Below are 20,872 nucleotides of genomic sequence, written 5' to 3' on the forward strand. Positions count from 1 at the left end.
TTGCCTGGTTCACACATGCTAAACTAAGATGTAGTGCCTCTTTATACTTTAAAGGTAAAGGTTCCCCTTGACAATTTTTGTCCAGTCGTGTTCGACTCTAGGGGGCGGAGCTCATCCCCGTTTCCAAGCCATAGAGCCAGCGTTTTGTCCAAAGATAATCTTCCGTGGTCACATGGCCAGTGCGACTTAGACACAGAACGCTGTTACCTTCTCGCCGAGGTGGTCCCTATTTATCTACTTGCATTTGCATGCTTTCGAACCGCTAGGTTGGCGGGAGATGGGACAAGCAACGGGAGCTCACTCCGTCATGTGGATTCAATCTTACGACTGCTGGTCTTCTGACCCTGCAGGACAGACTTCTGCGGTTTAGCCCGCAGCACCACCATGTCCCTTTACTTTATACTTTAGGCTAGGCAATTAGCTAAACAATCAACTACAAACCATGAATTGTTAGGCTGGTTTGTTTAGAGTTTTTTTTAAACTGGTGGACCAGCTGTGCCCATTCCTGGAGATATCCAATCCAGCTGCTGTGTAACATGCCTTAGTTATATCCCATATTACATTACTGTAACATGCACTATGTGGAGCTGCCTTTGGAAAGTGTTTGGAAACTTCAGTGGGTCTATAATGTTATAGCTAGATTGTTAAGTGGGGCTGGTTAGAGAATCGCATGACTGCTATTACAGTAGCTCCACTGGCTGATGGTTCCTTTCTCAGTACAATTCAAAGTGCTGGCTTTGACCTATAAAGACCTGAACAGCCTGAGTCTAAGCTGTCTTGAAGCCTGCATCTCTCTTTATGAGCCTGTCTAGATGTTAAGATTACCAGGAGAGTCCGTCCTCCTGGCACTACCATTCTGACAGGACTGTTTGGTGGAGACATGCAGGAGGGTCTTCTTTGTTGCTGCTCCCAGACACTGGAATGCCCTCCCATGGGAAACTAGGCTGGGCCCCGTCTTTGCTGTCTTCTCCAAGCAGGCAAACACTTTCCTCTTCAAGTAGGTTTTCTTATAGTGACTAATGAGACTGTTTTATATTTGTTGGTTTTTTTTTTGCTTTTAATACTGCTTTGATCTGCAAGTTTCTAATATGAAATTTTAGTTCTTTTAAAAATATTGTAATAATTTGTTGTTTTTAACTTTTATATTGTTCATTTTTGTATGCTGTAAGATGCCTTGGATTCTTTATAGGAGAAAGGTGGGGCAAATATTTTAAATTAATTATCTCAAAAACATCATTTGCAAGTTTCCATTTCAAAGACTGGAGAGGTGACCAATCAAGTCCCCATTGTTTCAACGGGTCTACTCTAGAGTGACTGAGTACAATAAGCAACAGGATTTCAGCCAATGTCTTTCGGAGAAACAAAATCAGAGTGAAACCACTTTGAAGCCACCACTCTGAAGCACTTTTAGTGTCTTGAGATGGGGGCCCAGTTGTTTTGCCCTGCTGGTCCCTCTCTTGTCTCAGACAAATTGGGGTCTTTGGGGAAGGTTTCTCACTGGATGAAATACAAGCCTGGTGTATCAAATCTGACCAGAGGCTCCACATTTTTGCTCTATGATTTCTGGCAGAGATCTCTTCTAACCTTATTTCCTTTTTATTTGGAAAGACCAAACAACTGAACACAGCAGCATAGCCAAGTGAGCAAGGCATGTATTCTATTACTGAGCTGTGGACTGTTCTTTCTGCTAATCTTTGCACTACAAAAGATAATGTATGAAGAGACTCTGAATGGCAGAGCCCCTTGTTCTTGCTACAGAAAATGTACTGCAAGTCCTGCTCAGCTCTTGAACATTAAGAAAAAGATTCTTTGCAGGCAAACAACTCACATGAGTGAGTTACAGAGACCACAAAGGCAACTCCTTAGTGAGGATGAGACAAAAGCCTTTGTCAGCTTGGTGTAATGATCCCAGTCTAATCCAATCCATGCAGATAGCCTGTTGCAGTATGCAATCAAGCAAGGGTGATTGCATAAGCATTCCCCACACTCTGGCAGGCTCCCTGTGGTGCGCCTACTCTCACTTTGGTTCTGAGATCAGTCATGCAACATGGGAAAGCTTACAGCATTTTCCTTATGCTTTAGAAAGGATACTAGCACATTATTTGGTACACTGAAAGCAAACCTTGCATCCGCATTGTCCTGCCTGCCTGTTCTCTATGGGCACCCCATTTCAACATTTCTGCCATGGTTTCTTTTTACAATCCAAACAGGGAAAGTGTAACTTAATGTCTCTTCACAAACAAGGATGTAAAATTAAGATCCTATCCTTCTTTCATAATGTAGTTAACAAACACAGAATCCCAAATTAGAGTTCAATAGGAATGTATTGTTTAACAACCTGGTGAATGTTTCATTACAGCATTTCTGAGAAGGAAATACAGAAAAAAAACTGAGTAGCCACAACACTTGTTCTTTGTCTAATAGAAAATTTAAAAACATAGTTGATCGAACTTAGATTGGTGTCTAAACAACAACAAAAAAGCAAAGCGTGCTGCTTATATACCGCACCATAGTGCTTCAAGCACTCTCTGGGGGGTTTACAAGTTAATTATGCAGGCTACACATTGCCCCCCCCCCAGCAAGCTGGGTACTCATTTTACCGACCTCAGAAGGATAGAGGGCTGAGTCAACCTTGAACCGGCTACCTGAGATTGAACCCCGGGTCGTGAGCACAGTTTTGGCTGCAGTACAGCGGTTTAACCACTGTGCCACGAAGCTCTTAACAAGACCTCTCAAGCCTGGTGTCTCCTATATGTGTTAGACTAAGGATGATGGGAGTTGTCATCCCACTCATCAGAAGAGTACTACCAAGAGTGAGGAAGCTAGAGTACTAGAAGAGTGAGGAAGCTTGGTTTAGGTAACTGCCTTACCTGACACATGTGTACAGAACCATTATTCAATATATTAATTCTCATTCATTCTTGTTGATTATTTCGGTTTTTAAAATTGTTTTTACTGGTTATTCCCATTTTACAGATGAAAGGCCTGACACTTCAGTGGGAGTCACTCAGTAAAGGCCATCCCAGAGTTTTCAGGTCAGATGGGATTCTGAAGTCACATACAATACTGACCATCAATTTCCTCCCACCTCCCACACATGATTTTAATTTGGAAAAAACACTTATCTTAGACCTCCATAGGAAAAAGACACACACAACCATCTTGTACTTGGAATGCGACCAATATCTTCGTCCCTTTACAGATTCCCTACCTTGCAGGAGGCACATCAATATTTGAAGATACGACTTTGCGCTTTTGTTCAAGAAGGCAGATTGAACGAGTGCTTTCTTTTTCACGCTCATAGACTCTGTTTTTTTTGGTGTCTGCTGTTTTAGAATCCTCTTCCTTCATAGCCATCAGAAAAAAATGTGGTTCTGACAGTTTTTGATTCAGATCACTTTTTAGGTCCTCCTGCTGAAATGCTGTGAAGGTCATTTCACGCTTTATGCTGGTTGCCTGAAAAATTAAAAAGTGCTGATTAGTTTTTCTACAATTCATTTCAAACAAGGGGCAGATGTAGCCTTGAAGTAGCCAATTCTGTGTAGTAGCTCTGATTCACATTGCTTTGTTTTACAGGCATCAGCAATCTCTTTATTTCCCTTCCTGGAGAAATCTGCAAATTGTCAGAGCACCCCCTTTGAAGAGTCCTCCACATTTCAAATAAATGCAACAAGGCTCTTAAGAAAGTTGTTGTCAGAGGACAGCACCCTGTCTTAACTCCGGAAATAGCTCTCTTCATGCCTGAGATATACATTTTTATGAATGCTAATGTACCCTCCCTCCCTTCCAATGTGGAGGCCAGAAATTTGGTTTTCTTCGGTAAAATTTCTGCCTCCAACCAGAGCTTAGAAAATTTACCATTTCTGAACTACAGCTCCCAGATTTGACCAAAAAAATGAACTCTTCCACACTCCATCTCCAACAAATTCACATGTTGCAAATTAAGAGGAGCCTCCCCTGTTACAAACCCCCATCAAGTGGTATTCAAAGGCACTGCATCTCTGAATATGGATGTCCCATTTATCTGCTATGTTCATCAATGGTATTTTAAAAACACTGCTGCCTCTTAAACTGCAGAACCATTTTAAAACGTCAACATTAAAACTGAATTATGCTCCGTGTAAAAAAAATGATTTGTTTTGCCTTTTCCAAATGTACCTATCATCAATCCCATTTGGTAATGCCAGTTCCTAATGTCATGGCAGAGAAACAAATACTGTACCTTTTCAGGGACTGAGGTTGGAAAAGTTACTCACCTAGACAACAACTTCAAGAATTTGGCTGGCTCATTATTGTGATGAACATCTATAATCTAATGAGTGAGGTACCTGGCTGCAAAGGAAGAGGTTGAGAGTTTGACTCCTCACTGTACCTCCTGGGAGAACAGCTAGCCTGTGTAGGCTTGGTTGAGCTGCACAGTCTCAGAAGAAGGGAGTGGCAGACCCCGTCTCAGTGATCTCTACCTTGAAAACCATGGGCAGAGTTACCATAAATTGGAATTATCTTGATGGTGAGTAATTAATTAATTACTCAGTAATTAATTAATCAATCTAAGCAGTGTCACCTAGAGTGCTGGGGATTTCTCTCACACACCTGCTCTGCATGAAATGAATAAGACGATCCCATGAGATTTGTTTTCTAATAATTATCCCAAAGTTATACCATTTTTTTAGTTCAGGAAAGAGAATTGATCAGAACCAGATAGCTCTTCAATATTGCAAACGTGCATTAATAGGTTAATTAAACATGTTAAATTAAATTAAACAGGTGGGTGCAGGTTCTAAAGAACTTTTAGATTGGCTATCTAGATCCCTGATGTCAGACGAGGGGCTTATCTTACCAATGGAGGAAAAAGCAACCCAATCCAAATCTGTAAAGAGACTGGTTTTTTCCTGATCTCAACTCCCACAGCAGGTGAAGCCTAACTATTTCATCTTTCTGAAATGTCTAATCAAGAGTACAATTACGATCTCTCAGATCATTCTCTCTGTAAGGAACTCTGCAGAAATGCTGAAACCCAAGATTCTAGGTATCATATAACTAGTGAAATCAGCCTGATTCATCTCTCTCTTTTGAGGTTTACGTACAAGGAGGAAGAGAGAAATTCTCGCCTTACCTTTTTTCCTAGCCCTCTTCCCAAATAAACTGCTTTTCGCTTCTCAGCATCTGATTACATTGTCTCAAAAGACATTCCTCACTAAAATCTTTCCCATGTGCAAAACTTCATAGTTGCTAAGAAACCCCCTGTGCTCTCAGGATATTTCACAAGGTTTTGTTAAGTTCTGAATGTTCTATGCTTTGGATAGCTAATTACAAAGCACATTTCTTTTTTACTTTATATTTTCTGAATCTGAAGGCAGGGGATCTTGGCAATAGGGCTTACAACTCCCCCCCCCCCCCAAATTGGGCAGTATTTTAGGAAAGAGTCCTTTAATAAAAGGAAATCTGCCAGTTAGAAAATTCTCACCTCTCTGTCTGCCCTAGATCCATAATAGTTAGTATACAATCCAGGGGAAAATTATAGTGTAAGTACATGCCACTGCATGTGTACTAAACAGTTATGAAGCAAAATATGTAAATATATATCTCATTTTGAAGTTTCCTTGGGAGGTCTTCTGGCAGTTGATTTGAGAGGAAAACTGGAATGATGACTTTAAGAACATAAATGGTCTCTGAGCTCAAAGCATTAGTCATTTTATACTTTCTGACATGCAGCCAGATGACATACTTCTCAGAAAATATGTTTCCCCACTGTATATTGCAAAGCAAAAAGCTCTGAACACAAAACAAATTATAATTAATTTTAAAAGCATAATTTTCATGGTAGTAATAATGGTCATGTGTTTGAGAGACAGAAGGTAGACAAGATGTCGCTTCCTGAGAAAAGTTGATTTACAGTCAATTACTCATGTGGGTAGGGAAAATACCCAGACAAGAATTCAGTTGACACAACCACTGAGTGCCTGATACCATCTGATATTTGCTTGTGTGCATGTGAAAAACTGGGTAATCATGGCTAATCGCCAATAAATATAAAATCAATTTTTACATACCACCATAGAGAGAATCACACTAAAATAGCTTAACCAGCATTTGGTTGAGCCTGCACACAGTTGGGTAGCTGCAAGAAAGAAGCTGGTATGTATAGAAATGTCAACATGTACTGTTTGTCTAATGGTCTTCTGAATTGATGAATTTCACTACCCTCCTATTTATGATATTAAAGCATGTAAAAGCTTAAGGATTTTTACATATCTTTCTTCTCTATGTGTTAGAGAAAACTAGAACATTTTTCTTTCTCAACTGAAGGATAAAAGTCTCTTTACTACTGTGCTTGCACAGTCATTGAAGGGAGCTCCTGTGGTCACTCATTAGCCCTTTGTGTCCAATCTGCCCAAACCTTTATAGACAGAATCACTCAGACACCACAAATAATAACAGATCCAGAAATGCAACTTTCACTTCTGCTTGTCCAGTTGCAATGGATATTTATCAACTTGTATATCTTGAGGGTGTGTACAGTATTCTATTGTGTGAACTAGATCTGTGTCTTTCCTGGCTTATAATGGAGAAGAAACAGTATTGGGCAATCATGACATGTAGGTTTGAACTCTTGAATGACAAGAGCCAGAAATCCCCAGGCAGCATTTGTGCCTGGGGAATTTTGAGAACCATGAGCTATATGACTCGATAAACACAAAACTCAGAAGGAAAAAGAAGAGAAGATAGCTTGGTACAAGTAGCTCAGTCTCAAAGATATTTATTCAGAGATCACAATCAAGACAGCCATGCAGAAATATCAGAAAGTAAAGGAGAGACAAAGAATAGAGAGGGAGGATTTTAGGGGTAAAAACATTAAGTGAAACGTATTCGTGAAGGCTTTCATGGCCGGGATCTAATGGTTGTTGTGTTGTCCTCTGAAGATGCAGCCGCAAAGACTGGCGAAACATTAGGAAGAACAACCTTCAGAACATGGCCAAAGAGCCTGAAAAACCCACAACAACCATGATAGGTAAAGGTAAAGGTTCCCCTTGACAATTTTTGTCCAGTCGTGTTCAACTCTAGGGGGCGGTGCTCATCCCCGTTTCCAAGCCATAGAGCCAGCGTTTGTCTGAAGACAATCTTCTGTGGTCACATGGCCAGTGCGACTTAGACACGGAACACTGTTACCTTCCCACCGAAGTGGTCCCTATTTATCTACTAGGTTGGCGGGAGCTGGGACAAGCGACGGGAGCTCACTCCATCGCGTGGATTCGATCTTACAACTGCTTGGTCTTCTGACCCTGCAGCACAGGCTTCTGTGGCTTAGCCCGCAGCGCCACCACGTCCCTTGGTTCACAACAACCATGAAGTGAAACCTTATTAAATACAGCATTCATAAAATGAGACTTACAGAAATGCTTAGGTTGCAAGATCTTCCTTAGAGCTTTCACTAGCACCTATAAAACTATTCCTGTAACTCTGAGATACTGTACTTTTTAACAACAAATAACTGCCAGCAGCAACAGGAGCTGCAGATGGTCCCATCCTGTCAAAACAGCAAATGGTTAAAATACTATCTACAATTAATTCTAATAGTTCGTATAATTCTTCTTACACCAGTTTAGCCTTAAGTTCCCTCCAACATTCTCTCATTTTTCTACCAGCATGAGGATGCATTGATTTGGAAAAGAATTATACCACACAAATCTATTCAGCAAGAAGTCTCTACTTACAGATGAGCACAGTGAGGTAAAGTAAATTCATCTAATGATGTCTGGAAAACAACTGCCCTGAAATTTAGTGAATTAGCACATTCTGGCTCACTGTTTGCATTTAATTACTCAGCTGGCCAACAGATGCTTATTCTCAATAGTCTATGTTTACTGAGCACAATAATTTAAAACAGTTTTTCTCAATCTTTTCAAATCCTTGCCCCTGCCTTGATAAAAATATAAATCTCTTGCCCCACTACATACATGCTTTCTGAATACATAATCTTACCTGAAATGTAAAATGTCACAACTTTGACTGTTGTTCACAGCAGGGGAATGGAGGATTTGATATGGGTAATTAATGGGGTGCACTGTACCACCATCCACACAGAACGAACTCTGCATTATATGATGAACAAACTCCATGTTGTGGAATAATACAGAGGCAAAGAAAATTAAAGGAAATAAAATGTGTACACTATTATATATCATATGTTGCAAGACAGGTGGTGGCCTTAGCAGATCACAAGCTAAATGCGAGTCAATCATGTGATGTAGTGTGGGGGGGAAGGGAAATGCAATAGTCAGTTGTATTAAGAGAAGTATATTGTCCAGATCAAGAGAAGCAATCATCTCACCCTATTTCACTTTGATCAAATCTTATTTGGAATACTGTGTCCAGTTCTGGGCACTACAGTTTATGACAAGCTGGAATGTACCCAAAGGAGGGTGAGCGGGATGGTGAAAGGTCTGGAAACTAATCTCCATGAGGAATGGTTGAGGGAGCTGCAAAGAGATATGTAGCCTATAAAAGAGAAAACTGAAAGAAAATATATTTCCAATATTTGAAAATATCTGAAGGGCTATCATGGAGAAAACATGTTTTCTGTAGCGCCAAAGGGTAGTACCTGAAGTAATGGATTCAGATTATAAGAATGGAGAATTCACTTAAAAACTAGGAAGAACTTATTGACGGTAAAAGCTGCTTGACAGTAGAACAGAGCACCTCAGAAGGTGGTGGACATTCACTCATGGGAGGTTTTGAAGCAGAGATTAGATGGCCACCTCTGAGGGATGCTTTAGCTTTCTTGCTGTGGCAGTTAGATTTGAAGACTCTTGAAGTCCCATCCAGCTCTACAGTTCTGATTCTACAGGATGGTGCAATAGGCTGAATACCAAAAAACCAAGATGTATATTTCAGAATTATTTCCACAAAACTGCATTTTAATATTATGTGATTTTTTTCAAAAGAGATACATCTACTCTTACATTTGTGTAATCTTGGGGACCACATGGCCTTTTTTGTGCTCTTTATGAACTATTTTTCAAATTAAATAAAACAAATAATTAATTCAGGGATGTAAAGAGCGAGCCAAAGAATAACTACAAGCAAATGGTGCAACTTTTCGCCACTTCTATGAATGCACAGACTTAACTCTTAGTTCCATGCAACTGTATGTTCTTTTGCTAGAAGAAACTGGCATATTTATAAAAAGTTGTGTTTCGTATTTGCACTGCAACTGCTTTCTGAATCAGACTTTGATCAGGAAAGAGCTTCAGCTCCACTCAAACAAAGAACCCAAACACAATATTGAGGACTCAAATGTTACTGGCCTGCGTGCCTTTTCCTCAGTCATCCTTCTGTTGTTGTTTAGTCGTTAAATTGTGTCCGACTCTTCGTGATTCCATGGACCAGAGCACAGCAGGCCCTCCTGTCTTCCACTGACTCCCGGAGTTGGGTCAAATTCATGTTGGTAGCTTCGATGACACTGTCCAACCATCTCGTCCTTTGTTGTCCCCTTCTCTTCTTGCCTTCACACTTTTCCAACATCAGGGCCTTTCCAGGGATTCTTCTCTTCTAATGAGATGGCCAAAGTATTGGAGCCTCAGCTTCAGGATCTGTCCTTCCAGTGATCACTCAGGGTTGATTTCCTTCAGAATGGATAGGTTTGATCTCTTTACAGTCCAAGGGACTCTCAAGAGTCTCCTCCAGCACCACAATTCAAAACCATCAATTCTTCAGTAAATAGCCTTCTTTATGGTCCATCTCTCACTTCCATACATCACTACTGGGGAAAAACATAGCTTTGACTATGTGGACCTTTGTCGGCAAGTTGCTGTCTCTGCTTTTTAAGATGTTGTCTAGGTTTGTCATTACTTTCCTCCCAAGAAGCAGGCGTCTTTTAATTTCGTGGCTGCTGTCACCATCTGCAGTGATCATGGAGGCCAAGAAAGTAAAATCTGTCACTGCCTCCACATCTTATTTATTTATTTATTTATTTATTTATTTATTTATTTATTTATTTATTTATTTATTTATTTATTTATTTATTTATTTATTTGATTTTTACCCCGCCCCTCTAGACTGTGTCTACTTGGGGCGGCTTACAAATAAAAGACAACTATATCACATAAATAACATCTTAAAAATTACAATTAAAATTACAATTATAACAGTTAATTACGACCAAGACATTACCAAAATGGCATACCAAAAGGGAAAAAGAAAGAGGTAAGGATGAAAATCACTTAATTGACTGGAGGGAAGGCCTGCTTGAACAGTCAAGTTTTTAACTGACTTTTAAAAACACCCAGCGAGGACGCCAGCTGAATTTTGGTTGGAAGGGTGTTCCACAGCCCTTCTACTTGCCAGGAGGTGATGGGACCAGTGGCCATGATCTTTTTTTTTATGTTGAGCTTGAGACCATTTTTGGCACTCTCCTCTTTCATGCTCATTAAGAGGTTCTTTAATTCTTCCTCACTTTCTGCCATCAGAGTGGTAACATCTGCATATCTGAGGTTGTTGATATTTCTTCTGGCAATCTTAATTCCAGCTTGGGATTCATCCAGTCCAGCCTTTTGCATGATGTATTCTACATATAAGTTAAATAAACAGGGAGACAATATACAGCCTTGTCGTACTTCTTTTCCAATTTTGAACCAATCAGTTGTTCCACATCCAGTTCTAACTGCTGCCTCCTGTCCCACATATAGATACAGGCAAGCTAATTCTTTCCTCCTGCCAGTTTGCTGTGACTCTTAGGAAAAAAGCAGGAAACAACTCTATAGATCGCACTCAAAGTTTCTGAACAAAAAGTTAACTTCTTTCTGTAGCCTGATCCAGTAGCATTCAAATTAAATCACTCAGAATGCTTTTTTAAATGAAATGTACTGAATGCCAAAAGACTGTAAATAAATTGAGGAAACATCGCTGTAAGCAGTTCATAACAAAATGTACTTCCTCAACAGTTTCCTTCCCTCCATAAAACAGAGATATAAATCCTTTCCTTTATGCTACATGTTTTTAAACAGACATGTTCTTGTCATGCACAGCTGACTTCTTTGATGTTTCTTGTCTTAGCCAAGTTAAGTTTATTCACAGCATCATCATCAGGACTCGTCACACAATAATTGCTATGTTTTAAGTTGATGCTTGACCAACCAACCTTGTACAAAAACCGTATACTATGAAATATTTGAACTGCTGTTTGCCTAAGGTTTTACAATGGGGCTAATTTTCCATCTTTTTAAAAAGATGCACCATCTGTTTGAGCACAACTCATCTGCAAGTTTAGGCTAAATAAAGCTACTTAGTGCTTAAGATGTCACACAATTCTTTGCTTTTTTTTTGCTACAATGGACCAACATGGCTACCCATGTTGGATATTAAAACAATAAGCATTAAATGCAATGGTCACGGTGTAGTTTGGTATCCAACACCACCAGAACAGGGCTTCTTTTACTTCCTCCTCCTATTGTAATGCTGTATGATGTGGGGGGGGGCAAGGGGGAGAACTGACCTCACACCAGAGGGTTTCTTAGGCCATTAGAGCAAATTTCAAAGGTGTGCACAGTGGGCTGGAAGCGAGAAAGGAGGTTATTGACCCTGGTGGAACAGTGAGACTTAGCCGAAGTACAGCACTGGATTCAAGCCAATGACAAAAGTCCACCAAATCACACTAAAACAGATTTTTTTTCCCAAAAGGCACTCAGCTGCTACTGAAGTTTATTTTTTCTTTTTAAAAAACACATATAAACGCTTTCACCAAATGGCAAAAATAGACTAGTGTTGAAGGCAGGTGGGTGTTCCTGGAATAGAAGGACATTCCAGAATACCGATGCCATGATGGAGAAGTACCAAATTCTAAGCTTTTTCTCTACAGCCGTAGATAACATTCTGGCAGAGACATTTTGGAACAAATTAAGTTTTCAGAAACTGTTCAAGAGTTGCCCCATGCAGAGCTAGTTAGTGTAGTGCAGGCATTGCAGTAGCAAGCCATTCATCTGGTTGAGCTTCCATAGCTATATATTTAGCTTTTTAAAAATATTTCTACACCTCTTTTCATATTACATTATTTTGAATTCCAGAGTGGGATATAAGCAAACAGGTTCACAACCAATATAATTAAAAAGCCATCAAAATTCATAACAATTACAGTTTTAGTTTATATTTTTATAAGATTTTTGAATGGTTTTCAAATTAATTTTACTTTAACTGAAAAACACCTTAAATTATTTTGATTGCCAGGCAATATACTATATCTATATCATTGTTTAAAGATTAAGACACTTGTTTTACACTTAATTTTGCAAATATATGTCTATCAGAAGTGTTCAGCAGGGTTGACTTCCAGGTAAGTATGTAAATGATTGCTTTCAGTCTCAAAAACCTTTTGCTCAGCCTATGTATGATTTCCTGCCTGCCCTACATTCCATCACAATATCTAAAATCAACCAAGAGCATCCTGTTAATAATACTGCATTCTGCAGAGACAGTAGCACCACCACAGAATCTTGCTACAGAAGTTGAACAAATTGTTTTTTGATCCCAGTCACATGCTAATTCACAAAACAATAATAATGCATCAGTTGCTCCAAATACTTTTCTTTTGTGTTTCCCAGAAAATAAGACAGGGTCTTATATTAATTTTTGCTCCAAAAATGCTTTAGGGCTTATTTTCAGGGGATGTTTTATTTTTTTTTCATGTACAACAATCCACCTTTATTCACATACAGCCATGTCATCTTTTGGTTGCTGCACAATGCTGCACAATGGTGGAGGGCGGGGTTTCACTTCACTGGGGAGTATTTTTGGGGTAGGGCTTATATTATGAGCATCCTGAAAAATCATACTAGGGCTGATTTTCAGGTTAGGTATTATTTTTGGGGAAACAGGGTAGTTATTCTCTGCTTGCTAAATATTACTACTAAGAGAGGCTGAAATCCATCATGACTATTCTTGCTACTGTAAACAAAATACTGTGTTGCATCCCAACCTGTTTCCAAAATTTTTCAACCAGTAAGTTCTTCTCCTTCCTGCCTTCTTTTCCCATTCATTTTACCTTGATTGACCCGTTATAACAATCAATACTTCTCACCTGTCATTACTTGAGGTACCTATTCACGCCCCCCCAAAATATTTGGGATTGAGTCCTATACTCTAGCCTTCCCATGCTGCTGCCACTGGACTGAAAACCATCCCTGACAACTATACATGGATGAGAATGATGGGAGTTGTAGTCTAACCTATCTGGAGACCACCATGTTAGGAACAACTACTATACACACTTACCTGGGGAGTACAATTTAGTAGGAGTTTCTCAGTGGACATGCACAGAATTGCAGTGTTCATTTCCCCATGGTTTCCTTCCCTGGTGGGGTTCTGCTGGTTGATGTCATCTTTATTCTTTGTCTTCCCTTTCTTGCACTTCCACCTGCCTGATTAAGCCGCACCACTATATTCCCCACTACCAGCCCTGCAGTTCAGAGATGCATGTGTTTCATAGCCTGGCTACACCTTCTTACCAGCTGTGTTGATCCTGCTTTCCAATGGTCATCTCAGCATTGCCCTCTGTTGTCAGAGGGCTCTTTCCATTCTCATTGTAGGGTATTACCATACACACACTAATTCAACAACAACAACAACAAAAGTTCTCTGATTGAGCACAACAGACTACAAGGGTCCTTGGTTTTTTAAAAATGGTAAACAACAGCCATCTTTATTTACACAGAATGAGATAAATGTCTGGAGTTGAGAAATAAAAATCACTGAATCCCAACCCTGCAGGGTCCCTCCAGCCAACGAATTACACCCCAATATGTCCATCCGTGTAAGCGTACCCCAAAGCCGAATGTTAACAACCCCAGAGGCACTCTGCACCTTCCCTCTAATAAAGCCAGTTGTACTGAGAAAGAGAAGAGGGGAAAACTACACGTGATGCCTTTTGTCACCCAACAATACATGCAACACAAACCTTTTCCTGCGGACTTCTCCCTCCCTATAAGCGACGGGAATGAGCTGGGCAGGAGCGCTCCCGTTTCTTCCGCAGGGCAGACCGGCTGGACGGGCAGACCGGCAGGCGCGTCCGCTCCGAAGGAGAAGCCGCCGCTGGGTTCGCCATGCCGGGAAGGTACTCTGGGTATGCTCAGATGTCCCCTCCCCTTGCCATTATCTCATCCCCGCCTTCGAACGGAAGGCTTCGCGCTGGCTGCTGGCAACACGGGCCGGGGCTGCCGGGAGCCCAGCCCGGCCTCAACTTCCCAGCGGTTGCCCTACGAATGACCCCGCCGGCACCCATCCACCCCTCCCCAGCCATCCCGCGGGAACAGCCGCCGCCGCCCCCCCTCCGGAAGGCAGTCCCGCGTCACCCGCCGGGACCTCCCGCACCGACCCTCCCCCGGGCGGCCCCCCTCCCCCTCCCCGGCCCCGCCTCAGCCAGGTGAGGGCTTCGACGGCGCGCCGCCTTTTTTTTCCCCCCGCGCCGGCGCCGGCGACCCACCTTTTGGTTCTCACGGGCGGCAGCGTGGCCCTTGCCCGGCTCGGCCAGCTCCGAGGGCGGGCTCCCCACGCAGCTCTTGCCGCCGCCGCCGCCCCCTCCTCCTCCTCCTGTCGCGGCGGCCTCTGCCTCGTCGGCGTCCTCCTCCTCCTCCTCCTCCTCCACGTCCACCACCACCACCACGTCCTCCTCCTCGTCCTCTTCCTCGAGGGCGGCCGTCGAGCCTTCCCGCCGAGGCGGCCTCCAGGAGTTCTCCCCGCGGGCGCCCGGCTCCGAGAATGGCTGCCCGGCCGGCGGCGGCGGCCCCGCGGCGTTCAAGCGCCGGCTGCCCAGGCTAGAGCGCTTGGCCAGACGCCGCGCTTGCATGGCCGCGCCCAGCTCGGCTCGGCTCAGCTCAGCGCACCGAGCGAGGAGTGGGGCTCGCCTCGCCTTGGCTGGGCTGGGCGAACCGTGAGGGGCGGCGGCGGCGGCGGCGGCGGCGGTTGCAGCCGCTACGGCTGAGGCGCTCACGGCGAGGCGCTGCAGCCGCTGGGAGCGGAGGCGCTGGGCAGGCAGGCCGGGCGCGCTGCAGCCATTCGGGCAGCCTGCCTCGGTTCGGGCCGCTCCAGAGACCGCGGCCCGGGTGGACTCGGGGGCTGGCTCCCTTCCCGCCGGTCCGGGGATGTTTCCCAGCTGTTGGCGGGCGGGAGAGGCGCGGAGACCGAGCCAGCGAGGTCCCTTGGCTAGCCTTTCCTTGCGGCTCCCGAGTCCCCAAGCTCAAAACCCGGACTGGAGTCGCCGGCTTGCCAGGCGCGCCCCGGCGTCAGCTCTTCGCCTTTCCAAAGCAAAGGCGTCGACGACTGGGGATCTGCTGGGCTGGCGGGGCGTCTTCTGCCAAAGCTTCCTGAATCTCTGGAGTCCTTCATACCTGCTCAGCAACAAGTGCTGGCAATAATCCGAGGTGGTGCGGAAGGAGAAGACGCGATATCAAAACCAAGCTAAAAGAAGGAGGTAGGTTAAGCGTGTGTGTTTCTTAAAACTACACCTTAAATTGCAGGTTTTGGTAAATCTGGAAACGGTCGCCCAAACATGAACCCGCAGGTGAACTGGAGCGGGGATCTGTCTTTGAACACTTACTGGTAACGATCCTGTCATAGCAAGACAGAGCTCGTAGTTTCCAAAGGGACAGTCCTGTTCTGTGGAAACACAAACAGTCCACCATCTACTGCTGCAAGACGTAGCCCAAGCTTTCCTGGATGCATGGAGTGTTGTTCAAAATTTCAAATATTATATATACAATAATTATTATTTTTTAATGTTAAAAAGCAATATGCATGGCACACGTGGCCACCCAGTAACAACTTCCAGAAGCAACCATTAGCAGAAAGGTAATAAAGTATCCTGCTTGGTTTTTGGTCTGAAGAACACAGCCAAAGAGCCCGAAAAACCCACAACCACCATCAGATCCTGGCCATGAAAGCCTTCGAGAATACATATCCTGCTTGCCTTTTGTGTCAGGTGAAATGGTTAGAGGGGAAAGGCTCCTGGACTCAGAAGTGTGAAGGCAAGAAACATGAATTTGCAAACCTAGGTCATACAGACGTACTCAGTGTGAACGTGGGTCATATGGGGACAAGCACAGTTTTATCACCATATAATGCAGGCCCTGGAGTTAAATTTGGTCCTTCTGCAGTCCCAACCCAGACCTCTACTGTTCTCCAGATCACAAACTCCTTTCTCTGGGACCTGATCAGGTTTATGTGATTTTCTTCTTCTTGAATTGCATGAATTTCAAGCAGCAGACGTGAATTTTTTTCAATAAATAAATAAGTAAATAAATATTTAATAAATGACTATCCAATAAATACTGTGCTGCTCTTTGTGACCAGGAAGTACTGTAACCTGAGAAAGGTGGGTCCCTGCTGTTGGCAGCAAAGTAGCCCCTGTCTAATGGTGGAGGTCCAGTGAGCTCCCTCTACTGGCATGGTGGCTTCACATGGCAACTGGAGAGGGTGCTGGAGCATGCTGTAGAGTTAATGCAATAAACTAATCTGTTCTCTCTGTGTGTGTGTGTGTTTGATTGTCTTAATCAACTGTTTATGCTTTGTAATGTTGGGGGGATGTAGAATTATACACAGATTTTGAACTACATGAGAGTTCTGGCACCCTTAACTCCAGCATTGTTGAAGGAAGAAGTGTATTCTGAAAGGTTGAACTGTCTGTCTGCAGCATTACTGTAGTTACAGAGAGTAAAAGTGTAAAGCTAGAAAACCTTGGTAGCCACACACACCCCCCCAAAATTCTTTGAAATTGAATATGGTCCTCAGTCTGAAGGAAGGAACAAAGTAGCTCCGAGTTTGCAGTCCTGAAGTCATCCTCCAATAGATCACACACACATCCATCAATAGTTGAAGTAATGTAATACAAGCCAGTATTTATCCACACTACACCCATCGCCTCTTTCCGCATCCTTATCCATTTTACAGTATGAGCTGAGGAAATAGCTGCTGGCAGAGCTTCTGTACTAAACAGAGCCTCTGCACTAAACAGAAGCATTGCTGGTGATGGTTATCAAGACCGTGTTATTTTTCTCTCATGACTTTCCCTCTGTGTGCTTTCGCTCAAGCTCTAGTGCACCGTAACAAAAGCTTGGGAAACAACTCTACAGATGTCTCTTTTGTTCTTTGTACATCACCCTTCAACACTCTAGGACCCCAGGAGCGAATGCAAACAGCAAGAGAAGTTGTTTTACAAAGTCTTAGAGCCCCCTTCCTTTGGGATCCAGTGACCTACTAATCGAAGAGAGTTTAAGATTGCGAGCACAGTTGTTTCTTTTTTACATTGAGCACAGAAGTTCTTTCATCTGTTTGGCAGGAAGCCTATCAATCAAATGACTACAAGACAAAACAAGTGTGTTGGTTTCCTTAGTTCTAACTCCATAATGTTCTCAGTAGTTTGCCACTTTTGGCAAATGCTCTTGTGCATGAAATGAACAATATTCTTACTGCTTTGCATGGCCTTGGCATAGTGTTAGATAAGTTGGGGTTGGATTCCAGTCAGTAATCAGCAGTGAAGTAACTAGGAGTTTTTCAATAAACTTTTGGGCCTGTTTGTGAAAACAGGCTTTATTAAGATGCTTCAAAATCCTTCACATGACTTTAGTGACCTGTTAGTAAATTTTGAACCACAGGTACCCAATATCAATATTTCCCATAGCTATGCCCTCAAGGAGAGGTGAACAAATATAGGTATCAGTATTGATTCCTATCAACAAACTGGTTCTAGCAGTTTCCTTCTCTACCTGGAGCAGGTCATTAACTGGTCTTAATTTGCCATCCAAAGTCTTAGCCACATTGTAGCAGAAAAAGTTCACAATCAATTCCCACCATCACCATCCAGCATAAACAGTGGTCTTTTGTTTGTGGATGATGGCAGTTGTAATCCAGCCCAGCTGGAGGACATTGGGTTAGTTCATTCGTTCAGACATTCCTTCTTTCAATTTTCTGCCCACATGAAAGATGGACCCAAAGTGATATATATACTTCATAGTCTTAGGTGAAGATATGAGATATGGGCTATGAAAATGTTCAAATATCATTGATATTCATTGAATGGAATTGAATAATCTTTTTAAAAAAAGTGTTAGATAAGGGTTACTGTTACTATAATATGGTGTCACAGAATTGTGTTCCTTAGGCCTTTGTAGGTACTTAGCATGCCTGCAACATTTTCACCAACACCTTAATATAGAAAAAGATACTGTGGCTGGGATACTACAGTCCTTTCATCTTGAGTGTTTTCAGTAACACATTATTCTTAGAGAGAGCCAAGATGCTGTTGCAAAACAAAGTATCAGCTTATAACATTACTGTTTTGGGTGTGGGTGTATGCAACAAGTAATGTTTACAAATAATTTCTAACTGTTGCTTTTGGCGAATGTGTGTGTGGGAATTAATAGTAAGATATTTTAGATTGTTTAAAAATGTATTAAAATAATAATTAAAAAGTAGCACATTATTAACATGTTAATATTTAAATTATAAATAATGATAGCAAGGCACCTTTAAAAATAGTGAGCAATGAGTAATAAATAGATGTTTGGAAAAATGTTCCAAACTATTAATCTTCTACTTCCAAAATTCCCATTTAGTGACATTTCAAACATGTTAAGAAATTTAGCTGCAATAAATACTATTTGCCTTGTGCTGCACCCCTCTGAACAGGAAAATATTGGATTGTCTGAGATTTCTGAAGGAAGGAATCCAATACAATCCTCCTAAGAGTCCATTTCAGGTTTTTCTTCAAACCGTTTTTTCCTACCGGCAGAATGCAGTCTGTAAACATGTGTGGCTCTGTGAAAAAGCCAGCCTCTGATTGGTAGAATTACTCCAGGCCTCCACTAAGCTACACATCTGAGCTGTCAGTTACTTTTACAGTGTGCACTAGATTTTGGCGCCACAGCTGGGAGTGAGGTTTTTGTTCGATAACAAAAACATGAACCTTAATGGCAATGCATAGTGGAAATGAAGGCATAGTGTGTGAATGCGGTTGACAAAGGACATGGAGAGATTGCATTCAAAATATTGCAATGTAGTCTGTTTGCCCCTTCTTGGATGCATATTTTGACAAAGTCAAAGGGTTTGAGTGTGTAAAGTAGAGAGCAATGCTGCCAGGAGGCCAGAATCCATTATGAGTCTGGATTACTAGCAGGGTCACCCAAGGCTGAAGGATCACAGGTGAAATACCAAAGTCAGATGCATCCGTCCTCTTCAAGGATAACAGCTGCAACAGCAGAAGAGAATGGATAGGAGTTCCAGTGGTGATGAGGTGGCAGATGGAGCTGCAGGTGACACCAGTGGAAGAAGCAACAGTTGTGACATTTAGTTAACTTTTGGTAGTACTGCATAGAAGATGGCAATGGTAACCCCTGACTGAACTTTCCTTGCTATGAAAACCCTTTGATGAGATAGTCCAAAATGAAACAAGAGATAGTGCTGGAACATGAGACTCCCAGGTCAGACAGTTCTCAGTCAACTCCTGGGGCAGAGTAAAGGATAAGTATGTCACTAATGATGCAACTAGAATGCCAAAAAGACAACTATTGGTTGATATGCACAAAAATAAAAGTAAAGTCTGATGCAGAACAACACATACAATTGGAACATAAAATGTGAGAAGTATGAATTAAGGTAAACTGGAAACTGTAAAGCAACAAATTGAATGTATAAACAGTCAGCGAACTAAAGTGGACTGGACTGGAATATCTTTAGTCAGACAGTCACAAAATGTTCTACTTTGAAAATGGAAACTCTGAAGAAATGCAGTGGCTGTAATGCTGAGGCAAAGGAGGTAAAATATAGTACAGGCAGTTATGGCTATATTGCAAGGTTTGACTGAATAATGTGGAAAGCCTATCAGCTTAACCATCATTTAAGTCTGTGTTCCAACTACAGATGCTAAAGAAGATGAAAATGAAAGCTTTTATGCAAGGATTCAGGAGATACACAAGAAAACAAGACATGCTTATAATCATAAGTGACTAGAATGCAAAAGTGGGGAACAAAGGTGGAAAAGTTGTATTTATTCTGCCAAAACAAGACTAGGAGCAGATTGTGAACTGTTAATATCCAGTGTCAGAGTAAAGCTGAAAAAACAAGAAAATAAAAATAATCCTAGGCCAAACTATACAGAAAGATTCAGATCAAGGAGGAGTGAAATTTGATGGAAAAACCACCAATAATTTAAGACACCAGAAGGCAGCAATGATTTGAAATAACTTTTAGTGAAAGCGAAAAAAGAAAGTACCAAAGCAGGACTGCAGTTTCACTTTAGGAAGACAAAAATCATGACTACAGAAGAACTAACCAGCTTTAAGGTTGTCAGTGAAGAAATAAATATTATTAAAGATTTTGTATAACCCAAATGGAGGCCATAGGACAAAAATTAGAAGAAGACGGAGACTGGAAGAGCAGGAATTAGAAAAGATCATCAAGTGTACTTATGTGTCACAAGAGATCAAAACCAAGCTCATCCACCCTCTTGTGTTCCTGATCACGATGTATGGGTGTGAAATCTGGATAGTAAATAAAACTGATAGGAAAAGAATTGATTTGTTTCAAATACAGTGCCGAAGGAGAGTTTTGTGAATATAGATTAATCAGAAAGATAAACAAGCGGGTCCTAGAGCAATTTTAGCCTGAACTATCTGTGGACACAAAAATGTTGACACTGTGGCTGTTCTGCTTTGAGCAAATCATGAGAAGGCAGCATTCTCTGGAAAAGACAATAATGCTGGGAAAGATTGAAGGCAGCAGGAAAAGAGGAAGACCAAATATGAGATGGTTTGACTTCTTAAAAGAAATCACAACCTTGAGTTTATAAGAGCTGAGCAACCAGTTGAGCACGGGATAGTTTGGAGATTGC

At 42.0% G+C, this 20,872-nt stretch overlaps 1 protein-coding gene and 1 long non-coding RNA gene across 3 annotated transcripts in view; one reads left to right on the forward strand and one right to left on the reverse strand.

Moving 5' to 3' along the window:
• ZNF704 (zinc finger protein 704) overlaps positions 1 to 14,925 on the reverse strand; it is a 62,126-nt gene extending 47,201 nt beyond the window's left edge. Inside the window, exons 1-2 of one of the 2 annotated variants that reach the window (XM_072999067.2) lie at positions 14,474 to 14,925; positions 3,212 to 3,456 (exon numbers count right to left, since the gene is read on the reverse strand). In XM_072999067.2, coding sequence (XP_072855168.2) covers positions 3,212 to 3,456; positions 14,474 to 14,836 — 608 coding nt within the window. In that variant the 5' untranslated portion in view covers positions 14,837 to 14,925. Of the gene's footprint in view, positions 1 to 3,211; positions 3,457 to 13,948; positions 14,051 to 14,473 lie in introns of those variants that run through there. The other variant, XM_020787537.3, reaches the window with a different exon arrangement.
• A 64-nt stretch (positions 14,926 to 14,989) lies between these two features.
• The window catches only part of LOC140706963 (uncharacterized), a 49,723-nt gene continuing 43,840 nt past the window's right edge, over positions 14,990 to 20,872 (forward strand). The window contains exon 1 of the long non-coding RNA XR_012086938.2: positions 14,990 to 15,460. This is a non-coding gene — a long non-coding RNA (uncharacterized LOC140706963). The remainder of the gene's footprint in view (positions 15,461 to 20,872) is intronic.

The sequence above is a fragment of the Pogona vitticeps genome, chromosome 4 (genome assembly GCF_051106095.1).
Source record: "Pogona vitticeps strain Pit_001003342236 chromosome 4, PviZW2.1, whole genome shotgun sequence".
In the NCBI taxonomy this organism is placed as follows: Eukaryota; Metazoa; Chordata; class Lepidosauria; order Squamata; family Agamidae; genus Pogona; species Pogona vitticeps.